At 54.9% G+C, this 13,739-nt stretch overlaps 1 protein-coding gene across 2 annotated transcripts in view; it reads left to right on the top strand.

Annotated features, from left to right (window-relative positions):
* CAMK2A (calcium/calmodulin dependent protein kinase II alpha) overlaps positions 1–13,739 on the top strand; it is a 34,270-nt gene that overhangs the window by 15,543 nt on the left and 4,988 nt on the right. Inside the window, exons 9-18 of one of the 2 annotated variants that reach the window (XM_066197490.1) lie at positions 530–624; positions 1,004–1,126; positions 1,868–1,951; positions 3,278–3,320; positions 5,027–5,067; positions 9,659–9,691; positions 10,779–10,827; positions 12,074–12,149; positions 12,976–13,070; positions 13,430–13,667. In XM_066197490.1, coding sequence (XP_066053587.1) covers positions 530–624; positions 1,004–1,126; positions 1,868–1,951; positions 3,278–3,320; positions 5,027–5,067; positions 9,659–9,691; positions 10,779–10,827; positions 12,074–12,149; positions 12,976–13,070; positions 13,430–13,662 — 872 coding nt within the window. In that variant the 3' untranslated portion in view covers positions 13,663–13,667. The remainder of the gene's footprint in view (positions 1–529; positions 625–1,003; positions 1,127–1,867; positions 1,952–3,277; positions 3,321–5,026; positions 5,068–9,658; positions 9,692–10,778; positions 10,828–12,073; positions 12,150–12,975; positions 13,071–13,429; positions 13,668–13,739) is intronic. The other variant, XM_066197489.1, reaches the window with a different exon arrangement.

Below are 13,739 nucleotides of genomic sequence, written 5' to 3'. Positions count from 1 at the left end.
TGGGCTGGGCGGGATGAGGCAGGCAGTTCATCCAGCATGTCCCAAATGGCAGTGCCAGTCACATCTCAGGGAAGTCAGGGTGGAGGATTTACCCAGGAGGTGACACATTACCCTGAGCAACACACTCCCAATCCAGTGGCACTCTTCTGTGAAGGATCACTCCCCTTGTTATGTACCCAAAGCTCCCAGTCAGGCGAGATACTGCTGCTTTTCCCTGTGGTGGAGTTAGGCAATGCCTCCGTGCAGTTGCGGCCGTAGGGGAGCCTTTTTCCATCCACGATGGGGAGGAGGCTTCAGCCACCCCTGCCAGGGCACCCACTTTGGGCTCTGCATGGTGGCTCTCAGAGCCTGGCACCTCCCCAGGTGCTGAGCTGGAGCCACCAACAAGCCTTTTGCTCTTTAAACAGCAAGCAAATCTTCACGTTTCCCTATTTTCTGTTTCTCTGCTTGAGTTAGACCCCAGGCTGTGTGTGCTTCTGCCTCCAGCAATGAATTCTCTCCCACTGATCCTGTCTCCTCTCCTGGGCAGGTGTCATCCTCTACATCCTGCTGGTTGGGTACCCACCCTTTTGGGATGAAGACCAACACCGACTCTACCAGCAGATCAAGGCTGGAGCTTATGATGTGAGTGGGTTTGTCTTGCTGCCCCCATTCGCAGTCTCCTTTCTCTCCTGCTGTCCCTGCCTCACAGCCTGCTGCTCTACAAGGGCAACCAGGACAAGTTCAGACGGATTGGAACAAGTACTTTCCTCTGCCCAGGTCGGAGAGTGTTGGCCTCACTGCCATGCCCGGGCACACACTGACATATTTCAGGGCCACTCTGTGGGAGATAGAAGTCTTGTCCTGAGCCTTCCAACTTTCTTCTTCCACTCCTGCTCTTTCCTACCTGGTAGCTCTTTCCAGTGGCTACCATTTCTCCAACCTGTCCCAAGTTGCAGGAGAAGCAACACAAGTGCAGAGGGTCTCTCCACCTTCTCTCACCCTCTTCCCTTTGCTTTGGCAGTTCCCCTCCCCTGAGTGGGACACGGTCACTCCTGAAGCGAAAGATCTCATCAACAAGATGTTGACAATAAACCCATCCAAGCGCATCACGGCAGCGGAGGCTCTGAAGCACCCCTGGATATCAGTGAGTTGGGGATGAAGGAAGAGAGGTGTGGGGATTTGCAAGTGGGGAACATCTCATTGGGGATCACTTGTTATCGGACGTGCTGCCAAGCTCTTCTCTCCATTCTGGGAGGATGGTTTCCTGGCATGGTTCTGCCCAATGCTCTCACAGCAGCATTTCCCCTGAGGTTTTGCAGCAGAAGAAAAGCTTGTGAATGCAAACAGCATGTTCCTGGGGGACCTGGTGATGGGAGGGACACATATGCTCCCTGCCCTGGTGGGGACAGGCTGATTTCTCAGTGTCACGCTGTGCTTTCTTCAGAGGCAATGGGAGTAGGCTCGTGTCTATCCATCCATCCACCCCAGCAGCAATCCCTCCACCCTTTGCTGCATCCCGCTGTTTCAGCTGCTGGTTCTCACTCTGAATCAGATCCTAAAGGCAGGAGGAGTCTGCGAGGAGTCTGTGGGCTTAACCACACACATGCAGACCCTGAGCACATTGCTAAACATGGCTAGTCATTCAAGGGGTTAACTCGGGGGGCAGCCAAATCTCCACACACCCCCACCATCAGAGCAGATCCTGCTGACTCCAAAGCTTCGATCTCCCACTGCCCATTAAATTTTTATCTGCTGCTGCTGCTGCAGGCAGCTCTGGCCTGTGCCTCGGCCATGGGAGATTATACACGTGTGTGAGCATGTGAGAGCCAGGCTGGGGAGCCCCTTCCCCCCAGCACTGCTCTGAGCCAGGTCTCTCTCTCCCCAGCACCGTGCCACCGTGGCGTCATGCATGCACAGGCAGGAGACGGTGGACTGCCTGAAGAAGTTCAATGCCCGGAGGAAGCTGAAGGTAACTCTGTCCAAGCTGGCTGCTAAATGCACCATCAGGTCATTGGTGGGCTTGTTCCCTGGGTGGGAAATGACAGGGTGGTGTCTATGGGCAGTGGTGTGGGGGTGACGGGCATTTGGAGACCTCCATTGGGAAGAAGGGGAAAGAGATGAGCGGACTGACAGCTTCATCTAGCTGGGGTTTCCATCTGCTCAAAGAAAGCCATGTTGAAGGAAAGCACTGAGTCACACTGGACACTGGGGTGAGGACTTTTCCACTGGAGCCAGTGTGAAGATAGCTTTTTTCTGGGGCTGGACATGGGCCTGAGAGGCACAGTGAGACCCTTTGCCTGATGGCCAAGACAGTTTGCAGCCAAGAAAGAAAGTGATCCACAGACAGACAAAAAACTCACCCGACCCAGCAGCCCCACAGCCTCTCCATTCTCCGATGCTGCCATGCACCACAGCCTGGGCCCCTCTGCAATCACCATCTCCAGCTTGAGCACCTCCCTGAGGCACCCATCTCCGGGTGCTGCTCAGCCTCAGCTGGCAGCAGGGTGCTGGGAACGAGCTCTGGAAATCACCATGCCTCCTGCAGAGTGGGGTGAGGCTGGTCTGTGCCACAGCCGGAGCCATCAGCGCTCCAGGCCTGAACACAGCATGGCACAGAGCAGTACAGCTGCAGGCTACTAACAAGATTATCAAGCAAAGAAACTGGCTATAAACTATTATTACTTTTCAGCTAGACAAGTAATCAAATTAGTTCAGGCATACACTTCCAAATAGTAATCCATTACTGTAAGCAATTAGTCCAAAGTAATCTCATTATACACTTAGCAACTAGTTAGTAGACTCAGCTGGAAAAGGGGAAGGATTTTTACAAATGTTGTTTTGTGGTGGTGATCTTTGTGTGTCTCCCATGAGCAATCCCTGCCCTGCTGCTCTGAGCTGGCACAGCTTTAATCACAATTAAATCCAGTTCCACTCCCAATGGGTCCCCTTGTTGCCAGCTGCCAGCCCCAGTCAGTGGGGTTCTGCTTCATCTAGGACAGGGCAGTGTGAGACTGAAAAGTGCCCTGCAGATATTTAATATCCCTTTAATCTCGGAGGGAAGGCAGTTTTGGAGAATGCAACCCAATGCCATGGTGCTAGGGATATGAAGTCAGGTATTGAGAGCTGCTTTTGATGGCAGGAAGAGAATATCAGTCCGTGGGCCAGTTTCCTTCCTTCCAGTGGCTGGGGGACAGGTGCTGAGCAGGGCTTTCCTCCCCCAGGGATGGGGGGAGCAGCAGGGTGCAGGGGGCCGGGGTCCAGCACACCCTTTCCTTCTGCCTTCCTTGTCTTTCAGGGAGCCATCCTCACCACCATGCTGGCCACCAGGAACTTCTCCGGTAGGTGCTGTCTCTGGGACTCATCTTCTTGTCTTACAGGATACCCAGGGCAAATCTGTAGGGCCCCTGGAGAGCTGGCTTTGCCTCGTGTCACAGAGAGGCTGAGGTTGCAGCCTTGTGCCTCTGGGGATGTGTGGCTTTGGGTGCTTCTCCAGGAGAGGTCACCTGGCACCTCCAGGCAGACTGCTGGCTTGGGATGCAAGAGAAAAAGTGTGTGGTTGAGGCTCAGTGATCCACAGTGCTTTAGGGTTTTGGGGGTTGTATGCACCCAATCATCTGGCTTGTGCAGGGATGGGGATGTGGGTGCTGGGGACAGCCAGAGCTCAAGCAGCTGGTTTTGTGTCCTCCTGGGGATGTTTGTGGCTCAGGGAGAGCATCCTCTGCATCGGGAGTAGGGAAAGGCCCCATGTGCCACTGCAGGCAGATGGCAGCAGCATCTCACAGGTCTCCCCCCAGGCAGGTGGGTGCTAATCCTTGCAGGATTCCCCACTCTCTTCCTGCCTCCCTACATCCCGAGGGCTGCCATGGCGACAGGGCCGAGCATGGCAGCCCAGCCCGTGCACTGGAGAGGCCTCAGTGCAGCCAGAAGCCCCTCTGAGAGCTGTTCCCACTGGGGACACCTCACTGCATATGGGATTTCACAGGCGATTCCCCAGGCGTGGAACCAAATGGAGCCATGTGACTGCAGAGCTCATCCTCCCGCTGTCACCTCCAGCCCTCCCCAGTGCTGGGCATGGCCCTGCAGGGCTGGGACACACCAGCCAAGCCCTGCACGCTGCTGAGCTGGCTGGTGGCAGCTGTTTGGGTTTACTTGGGTGTTTCAGGGTGCTTTGCTGACGCTCCCCGAGTGTCAGGTGTAGCAAGTGGGCAGGGGTGCCAGGGCAGAGAGCTGTGGCCAGGGCTGGTATCTGCAGTTGTCGTGAGGGGATCGTGCTGACACATTTAGCACTTTGTGGCGGACGCTGGAGGAGTCCAGCAGCTGGCGGGATCCGATGTCAGGCCCCACGGCGGGAGAGGCGGACAGGAAGCACCAAAAGGCAGGAAGTTCCAAAGCATCTCTCCCGGTGCTGCCCGTCCCCCGCACGGCCCAAGGGCTCGCCAGTGTCCCCACGGCAGGGCTGGTGGGCGACAGGCGCTGGGCTCCACCGAGCCCGCCCTGCGCTGGGGCTTCAGGGCAGCGGGGTGGCTTGTGCAGCCGGGGGGGCTGGGGCAGCGTCGGCAGCGGTGGGTGGGCACAGGGCAAGGCGCCTGCTTTTCATCCCTGTCAAAATGCGGGCTTGCAGCTGTCGGGCCGGCGGGCCGGCAGCACATGATCCCGGCAGCATGGGGCTAAAATTAGAGGGCGGCAGGCGGGCAGCCCATTCCTCCACACTGCACCACGCCGGGTCAACAGTATCGCCCGGCCAGAGCCCGCCTCTGCCGAGCAGCCCTGCCGGCCCCCTCCAGCCGCCCCAGGGACTTGGCGTGACGTTAGGACACGGGTCATGCCCCTGGCCAGGAGCCACTGGGGTAGGACAGGACAGTGCTGGCAAAGTCGCCCCTGAGCTCCCACGGGTCGCACCGGTGATTGCTGGAGAGAAGACGAGCCCCGCAGGCCGGGCCTGGGGGTCCCGCCGCCCTGGCACCCGGCACCATGCTGCTGATCCTCGCCCTCCTGGTCTTCGTGCCCTGCCTGGCTCTGCTAATCTCCTTCCTCCTCTCTCCAGGAGGCAAAAGTGGAGGCAACAAGAAGAATGACGGCGTGAAGGTAAGCTCAGCCCCGGTGCCCTCCGCTGCCTTGCCCCTGTGCTGCTGGGGCGGTGCTGGGGGTCTCTGTGCCCTGCCGGCGGTGAGCGTTCCCATGCCCTGCTGGCCCTGGGGGTCTCCGTGCTGTGCCCGTGGTCTCCGCGCCACGCCGGCAGTCCCTGCGACACCCTGTGCTTTAAAGGGCAGCTGTCGGCTCGGCCGTCCCGGTGTGTCCCCGTGGCACCGGCTGGGCTCCTGCCAGGACAGGCAGCGCGCAGGAGGCTTTGCAGCGCAGCGGGCGAGGGGAGTGGGCTGGTGCTGGAGGGTGCGCTGCGGGAACTTGCTGCTGTTTCATTGCCGGCAAGATGCACTTGTCCCTCGCTGCCCCCAGGAAGGGGGAGAAGCAGAGGCTGGACCAGGACAGGGGACAGGAGGAGGCAGCTTTGCAGCCCAGAACCATGGCTCCAACAGCAGCTATCTAGCGGGATGGGTGGCCTCATCTCCTGCTCACTCAGCATGGGGGTCCTGCTGCCGCTGGTGAGACTGGTCCCAATTCCTGTCCCATCCTGTCCCAAGGGCTGGTGTGCTGCTGGGTGACACATGGGTGCTTTTAAACCCCCTTGGCAGTGCTGCTTTTCCCCTGTGCCCAGTGCAGACAGCAAAGAAACATGGTGATGCTTCGACAGAGTAAATGGCTTGGTGATGCTCTAAAAACAAGCTGGTGCTTGGTGGATCTTGTTTCTTGGGCTGCAGAGCCTGCAGGTTCATCAGCCCCTCCGAGATGGGGCCGTGGCTCTGCTCCAGGACAAGGCAGCTCCAGGAGGCAGCAAAAATCTGCTGTTTCTGGTGACATGGAGGTGTGGTGGATAGCAGTGGTTATTGAGCTCTGTCAAACTCCTCCTGCAGGAAGGAATGGTCCATGCGAGGGTCTTTATCTCCTTACCTGTTCCCTTCATGAATACAATGGATCACTCAGCAAGGGAGAGCTGGCGTGGTGACATCCTTCATCGTGGTGACATCCTCCATCGTCAGGCAGAACTTTGGGAGCCCGACTGCAGTGTGGCTGCTCTCCTTTCTCCATAGAAGTCCTTTGCTGGCAGAACCTACAGAGCCTTCTCCTGCCCTTTTGCAGGGACCCAACTGTTGGGCTGTGACAGGTGCAGGGTTTTGGAAGAGTAGAGCTCTCAGCCAGCTCCTTCCTTCCTTTCTCAGTATGAATGGTTGGTGAAGCTGGAGGTCTAGGGATGGCGTGTGTTTCTCTCACTCTTCCCAGACCCAGCAGCTGGGAAAGGAGAAGCCTGAAAGGACTGAGACCGTGCACAACCCTCCAGACCTGGGCTCAGCTCCACAAGAGGCCGTTCTCGCCATGCAGTGTTATTCTGCAGCATAAAGCTGATGGCCTGGATGGGTCTGAGAGGACACTACTTTGGGCTGTCAGGATATCATGAGGCTCCCAGGACAGAATTAACAGGGCTGGTATTGGCAGATCCCATGGTAGTCACAACACCCCGTGTGCCAGCCACTGCTGGTTTGTCCTCTGCTGCTCTGAAGTCCCTGTTGCTTCTGAGAGTCACCTAAGATGTGACACCACAGGCGGAGCTGGCTTGGTACAAGTTGCTAGAGCACAGGTGAGACCAAAAAGAAGATGCATTTTTAAGCTATTTTAGGAGAGATTGCTGGATGAAGAGACTTCATCAGGCGCAGTCCTGAATCTAATTTTCCAACAGAAAGGGACAGCTTTGAATTTCTGTGTTGTGGTAGACAACCATTTGCCAGCCCAACTTGCTAATGATGCTCCCTGTTGGACTTCAAAGGAGCTTTGAGGGCAGTTATTATCCTGGGAAAAGAGGCACTTCCTATGGTAGCAAAATAGCTTGTTTGGGTGAACAGCCTTCTAGCTCCTCACCTGAAACTCAGTGAGGAGAGTCAGGTTTCAGAGTAGGATCAGAGGCTGGTTTGCATCCCCAGCCCTCAGCCCTCACTGGTGAGAAGGGAGCAAATCATGAGGCTTCGTTCCAAGTGCAATCTACCCACCAGCACTAATCTGCAGAGTGTGGACAAGCTCTGAGAATGAATTTGCTTTTTTATTGCCCCCTTTTCAACAAGTAAAGGGGAGACAGCTTGGCTAGATGGCCAGGAAGGTGCAGGAGGAGAAGACAAGGTAGAGACAAGCGCACTCCCAACAGCTTCTTTGCATTATCCACCTTCAGCATAACCATCCCCACCTCTCATTCCCATGCTCAGCCTGGGGAGACCTGCAGCATAACTCATTCAGGGGGGCACGGGGAGGCTGGGTGTTGTGGGTGAAGCTCTAATGGCCCGCTGGGCAACCAGCAGATGTCAGGACACTGCTGAGCAGTGTTAGCTTCTTTAACTGGCTGGAAAAGCAAGGTAGGAATCTGGAAGCCTGCCTTGAGTGGTTGGATGGTGGAAAGGGAATGGTCTTGCCTGTTCAGACTGGGGCCACGTGGTGTGGGTCACTGTCAGAAGAGTTGTGTCCCCACTTGGAGTAACGTGCTGGACTAGCCATCCCCACGAGAGCAGGCAGATCCCAGGCAGCCACCCCTGCCTTTCCTGCCCAAAGCTGTGCTGGTGGGCAGCAGGCAGCTGGAGCTGCCCTCTGGCCTGTCTGCACAGCCCTCCAACACCAGCACGGTGCCAGCCCAGGCTCAGAGGGCTCAAAATTCACCCTCCTGAGGAGGTTCCTCACCTACTAAACGCATTCCTGGGACCAGAAATCCCCCTTGAGCCCTGCTCTGGGATCTGTGGGAGGTCCTCTGGTCCCAGCAGCTATGATACTTTCACTGCCCTGTGTAGTGTCACATCTCGTCCCATTGTAAACGAACGGAATCACTGCCCCATGTCACATCCTGTCCCGTCCTAAGCTGATGAGCTCACTGCCCCGTGTTGCATCCTGTTCCTGTATGTCCAGACTCGACGCGGTCACTGCTTTGTGTTGCATTCTGTTGCGTCTGAAATCTCTGCAGTTTGCTGCCCCGTCTCATGTCCTTGGGTAGCAGAAGCTGTTAGTCCTTCCTGCAACAGCCCAGTTCCAGTGGCTCCCTTTCTCCATGAGGGTCCTGACAAAATACCACAGCTCACTCTGCCCTTTAGGACATGGGTTTTTTTTGGTGAAGGAAGGGCGAGAGTTGACAGATGGCCCAGTGCCTAAAGGGGTTACAGGAGTGCTGGAGAGAGACTTTGGACAAGGGCATGGAGTGATAGAACAAGAGGGAATGGCTTCACATAGATAGAGAGCAGGTTTAGATTGGATATAAAGAAGAAATTATTTATTGTGAAAGAGTTGAGGCACTGGAACAGATTACTCAGAGAAGCTGAGGGTGCCCCATCGCTGAGAGTGTTCAAGCCAGGTTAGATGGGGCTATGAGCAAACTGGTCTAGGAACTGGATGATCTTTAAGGTCCCTTCCTATCCAAACCATTCTGTGATTCCATGATTCTATGACCTAGCGAGGAAGGGGAGAGCAGCAGTAGTAGAGGGGAAACTCACTGAGGATGCTGGTGGGAGCCAGTTAGGATGTGAAAGGAGCAATGAGGGGGAATGGATATCATCAGTTCTTGTGCTGTAGCCCACCCATGCACCCTAATGGGTCATTCCACGGACTTTTCCAAGAGAATTGCACAGTGTGTGCTGCTTTTCCCTCTGCAGAGCAGGCACAGCTGGTGCCTTGTTAAATGTGCTGGTACAGCACTTTGTTATTTGGCACTGCAGATTCTGATTTCTGCACGTTGGTATTCCCTGACGCACACTGGGATTCATTCCCTGGGAGCCAGAGGTGCAGAAAGGGTATGGTGAGGTCAGCATGCATGTGCCCCTGTCTCCTAGCTAAATTAAAGATGGAGATGGGAAGCAGAGTACAGTAAGGAAGGAGAGTTCAGAAGTAGTTTGGAATTGCAGGCAGAAGAGTGGAAATGGGGTGATTAAACCCAAAAACCCTAAAGCCTAGTGGTAGTGGTCAAAGATGGAGATAAATGTGCATGCCTTCTCTTTGGAGTCCTGATTTAAAGTACTGGAGCTGTACTCAGGACTGCTTCCCACACTGTGGGGCTACCTCGAGGCCTTAACGCCTTGCTGGCCTTAAACCAGCCAGCTTAGGACTGGTCTAGCTTCAAAGCTGAAGGAGTGTCTCCACACCAGTCAGTGCCATCAGCAGATGCACCCAGAACAGATCCAGAGAAGTCAGTACAGCATTCACACGGGGCACAGGGCTGTGGTGAAGCTGCCTTAGCTTTCCAGTCTCCCACTTCTGTTCCTGTGAGCTTGCCAGCCTGGTCATGGGCCACCAGAGGGATCATTGACTCCTAGGGGATTCTCTTTTGGACTAGCCAGGTCCTTGGGATGAGCAACCCCAGAGATTGTGGCAGGTCAGGAGAGAAAAGTGCTGGCAGGAATGTGGGGAGGGAGCTGGCGAGTCACCACCAACACTGCAGCCAGCAGCACATCCCCACAGGAGCAACGAGTCCCTCTGCGCCTTTCATTTGCCCGTGAGGACCAAGAAGGGTGGCTCAGGAGCTGCTGCCTTTCATGTGCTGCTCTCAGCCTTTCTCACTCTGTGTCTCTTCCTGTTCCATCTCTTCTCCTTGTTTTTCCAGAAAAGAAAGTCCAGTTCCAGCGTTCAGTTAATGGTGAGTGTCCTTCGTCTTCCTAAATGCCAATATTGCTGGGCCTCTCCACATGTTCCAGCTTCCCCCGTTTTTGGAAGTTACCTCGGGGTAGGGAAGAAGGGACAGCGGGGTTGGAGGGAACATCCTCAAAGCCGTATCACCCACAAACCCCATTAACAGGGTTGGTGCAGGCACTTGCTGGCCACCAGCTGGTGGGAAGCCAGCCCTGGTTCTTGCTGATGGGTTCTCATGCCGTTTCTCCCAGTTCTCCTGACTCAGGTCTGCAGGCTGCATCGGTCCAAGGAGCCTTGGAGAAACACCTTCCATGCCTCTGCGGGGACTGTATGGTCATGGGACACCTTGCCAACCTACATCGGGGTCTTCTGGGTAATACACAAGCAAGGCTCTGCTGGGAAGAGCTAGCAGAGCCATTGCTCTAGCTCCGCTAGCAGAGTTGCCTTGATGAGGCTCCTGGAGAGAGACAGGGGGTCAGTACCCCTCTCCCCCCAAATCTGTGTAGTGCTCAGCTGTTTCTTGAAAGAGCTGTGTCTCAGCCTTCAGTGGTCCATGTGGGTCTTGGAAGCACTGTTTTATTGTACATTTCTCTCCCTACTCTGCGGTCAGTGTGGTCTCTCTCACTCCTGCACAGTCCCCTCTTTCTCATCCCAGCTCCTCCTCGCTGTTAATTTGTACATCTCTCTCTTTATTGTACAGTCAACATGGTGTCTTCCACCCCTGCACAGCCCCTCTCCCTGCCCCTCCGGCAACGCTCCTAGGAACCCACCACATGGCCCCTGGACCTGCCCCCATCTCTGTCCCCACAGGTGTCGGTAGGAAAGGCAGCGCCGTTCCTACGAGACCCTCCACAGCCCACCTCTTGTGCCCTTGGCGACAAGGAGTGGAGGTCAGGGAGGGCTCTGCCAGTGCTGCCCTAGAGCTGTGGTTGAGGACAGGTTGGACCTGCTGGCGTTTTCCTTGGTTTCTGTCTGTTGGCACAGTTGAGCGCTGTGGGGTCAGACTCGGGGGGCTGTCGAACACACGAGCACCATCTGTCACGGGGAGAAGACTCTTCTCACCACCACATGTCTCCTTTTTGTTCTTTGCTCAGGAATCTTCGGAGAGCACCAACACCACCATTGAGGACGAAGACACCAAAGGTACCAGTGGGGGCAAGTGGGAAGGTGGGCAGGTTGGTTCAGAGGGGTGCCCATGGGTCTGGCCACCCCTCACGAGATATTTGCCACAGCAAAACCCACTACCATCAAGCTGCCTCAGGGCTCATCAGAAACTGCTTTAACTCCTCAAAAGGTGGTTTCACTGCTGGGTTGCTGACATGAGCAGCTGGGGCACTGCTGGTGAGGAGTGAGGTGCTCCCATGAACAGGGATGTTCCCTGAAAGCAGGTGTGGAAATGGCAGAAATCTGCAGGGATAGCAGCCTGGCTGCTCTTTTATAATAAGCATCCCTTTGGGAAAAGCCTCCGGGGGAAATTCCTGTCTGCCACCCGCCTGCCTGCCAGAGGCAGCTTTCTAAGAATAACCCAGGGAATAATTTATTGGTGTTAATTTGTTAAGTCTCTCCATGAAATGATCTCACAAAGCAAGATGGACTTTGGCCTGACATGAGAGCTAATGGGACAATTTGTCCTCCTGGAGAGGGGTTCCTCGAGCCTGGATGTAGAGACAGGTGGTGCTCAGGAAGTGGTAGGGTTCCCTTGCCTTTCTGAACAACTCCTAGGAACATGCTCCCTCTTCTTTCATTGGTCACAATGCAAAGGAAAAAAAGTCAAGCATGATGCCAATTTGCATTTGAAGCAGAGCCTTGTTAATAAGCCTGGGGTTACCTCTGACAGCTCCTCCTGCATCCCTGGGAGCCCCAAAGCCCCTCTTGCAGCCCATCCCTTCCCAGATGAACCCGCAGGGCCTGGAATCTCTGGCAGCAGCTGCACAGTTCTGTGCCATTTGCAGGGTCCCTTCTTGTATCTCCTGGGGTGGCTGCACATGTCACTCACCTACTCTCCTCCCTTCTGAGACCCTCTCCTCCCATTTCAGAGGGAGGTGAGAGCATCCTTGGTCCAACTTGCCCTAGCTGGCCTCTGCTGTGAGTTTCTGGGGTAGAGGGTCCCAGCTTAGCACAGCTTTTGGTGATTAACCTTTTGGCTCTTTAGGAAATTACAGGCATTTTCAGTTTTGCCCTGACTTTGAAAATCTGGAGATGAAGAGCCCTTTGCCACCTCTCTCTCCCCAGTCACTCTCCTGCTTTTTCCCCGTACAGTTTCCAAAGTCCCACCACATCCTATGGTCTGTTTCTGATGAGACAAAGATCTCTCACCAGTATGGTAACACCAGCACCTGTTTCTGGTTTGTTTTATCCTTTTATTTCCCTTTTCTCTTTAAACCAACAGTACGGAAGCAAGAAATCATTAAAGTCACAGAGCAGCTGATTGAAGCAATAAGCAATGGTGACTTCGAGTCCTACACGTGAGTGTGCCTAGGGCAGGTTTGGGCTGGGTGAAGGCTCAGCCTCCCAGACCGGGGTCTCTCACCCTTACAGTGCTGTCCAGGAGATTTTACTGCTGCCCAAGGCAGGGTGACCAGGTTGATGTGGTGGGGGAGAGTAGAAACCATCCAAGAGAAGAAGGAGAGATCAGTTTCCCAGCCTGATGTTGCGCTTGTGCTCAGCTGGCCACAGTTCTCTGGTCTCACTGTCATGGATGAGCCCAATTTTTGGTTTGCAGAAAGAGGAATAATTGTAAACATGACTTATGGTGAAAGAAGTGTTTGTATCTGTGGAATCCATTATATCCAGATTGCCACAGGCTGCTCTGAAGTGTAGATGATTTCTGCTTGCTGAGCTGATGCTGTTCAGAGTACACCTCTTCTATGTCCAAGGCTGATTTAATTAGTGATGTCTGAGTGAGTGCAGGTCATCATCCCTGCCTCAGAGGATCACAGCAGGGATATTTTGACACAGAGCAGAAAATACGAGTTTTTTCCTGATGTCTTCCTTTATTGTAAAGATGATGACAATGTTTGAGGAGGTTTAATTGCAGAGGGTGACTGATGGAGAAGGCACCCTGCTTTGGTGGGGCCCTGGCTACAGTCAGTGGGCAGGAGGGGGGAGGTGGGTTGGGCAGAATGCAGGGTTGAGGTCAGATTTTTGTGAGAATTACTCACTGGTGCAGATACTCCTCAGCCTCAGGTTGAGGAAGACATCCCAAGCAGGAGGCATTTGGGTTCTTCAGGCTCTCATGCCAGAAGTGGTGAGATAACCTTTCCCTTTTCTCTCCCCTTCCTGGGTCCCCAGGAAAATGTGTGATCCTGGAATGACTGCTTTTGAGCCTGAGGCTCTGGGCAACCTTGTGGAAGGCCTGGACTTTCACCGATTCTACTTTGAAAACCGTAAGCAGCTCACTTGCTTTCTGAGGGACCCCTTCCACTTCCCATGTGCCTGTCTTAACCTCCATCAGTTTGCTGGAGGGAATAGGGTTAGGGTTGCTGTGGGAGCATCTCTAGCTGATCTGGAAGATCCCAGAAGCAGGTTTTGGGTCAGCCGGGGCCAGGTGTCTTTAGAGGAGTTGTTGGGTTAGCTGTTTTCTAGATGGAACCAACCTGAATCCACCTGTTCAGCATTTACTCATCCCCATCCAGCAGAGAGCTTAACACAAATGTGTCCCCTTCCCACATTGCTGCCACCCTGAGCAAGAGCCACCAAAACTGCTTCCCCTGCCTAAATCCACTTGTGCTTGTCCCCTCTCCAGTGTGGTCCCGGAACAGCAAGCCCGTGCACACGACGATCCTGAACCCCCACATCCACCTGATGGGAGACGAGTCTGCCTGCATTGCCTACATTCGCATCACGCAGTACGTGGACTCTGGAGGGATCCCCCGCACTGCCCAGTCCGAGGAGACCCGCATCTGGCACCGCCGGGATGGCAAATGGCAGATTGTTCACTTCCACAGATCTGGCGCGCCCTCGGTCCTACCGCAGTAAGCCCTGTGAGCATCCAGGGGTGGGGTACAAGGGATAGGGGGGGCTGGGGGTGGGCTTGCTGCAGCGTTGAGGCTCAC

The sequence above is a fragment of the Chamaea fasciata genome, unplaced genomic scaffold, assembly GCF_029207755.1.
Source record: "Chamaea fasciata isolate MVZ Bird 193981 ecotype frontalis unplaced genomic scaffold, bChaFas1.0.hap1 SCAF_15, whole genome shotgun sequence".
NCBI classification, from domain to species: Eukaryota; Metazoa; Chordata; class Aves; order Passeriformes; family Sylviidae; genus Chamaea; species Chamaea fasciata.
Note: the sequence above shows the minus strand (reverse complement) of the source record. Positions and strands in the feature narration are given on the sequence as shown.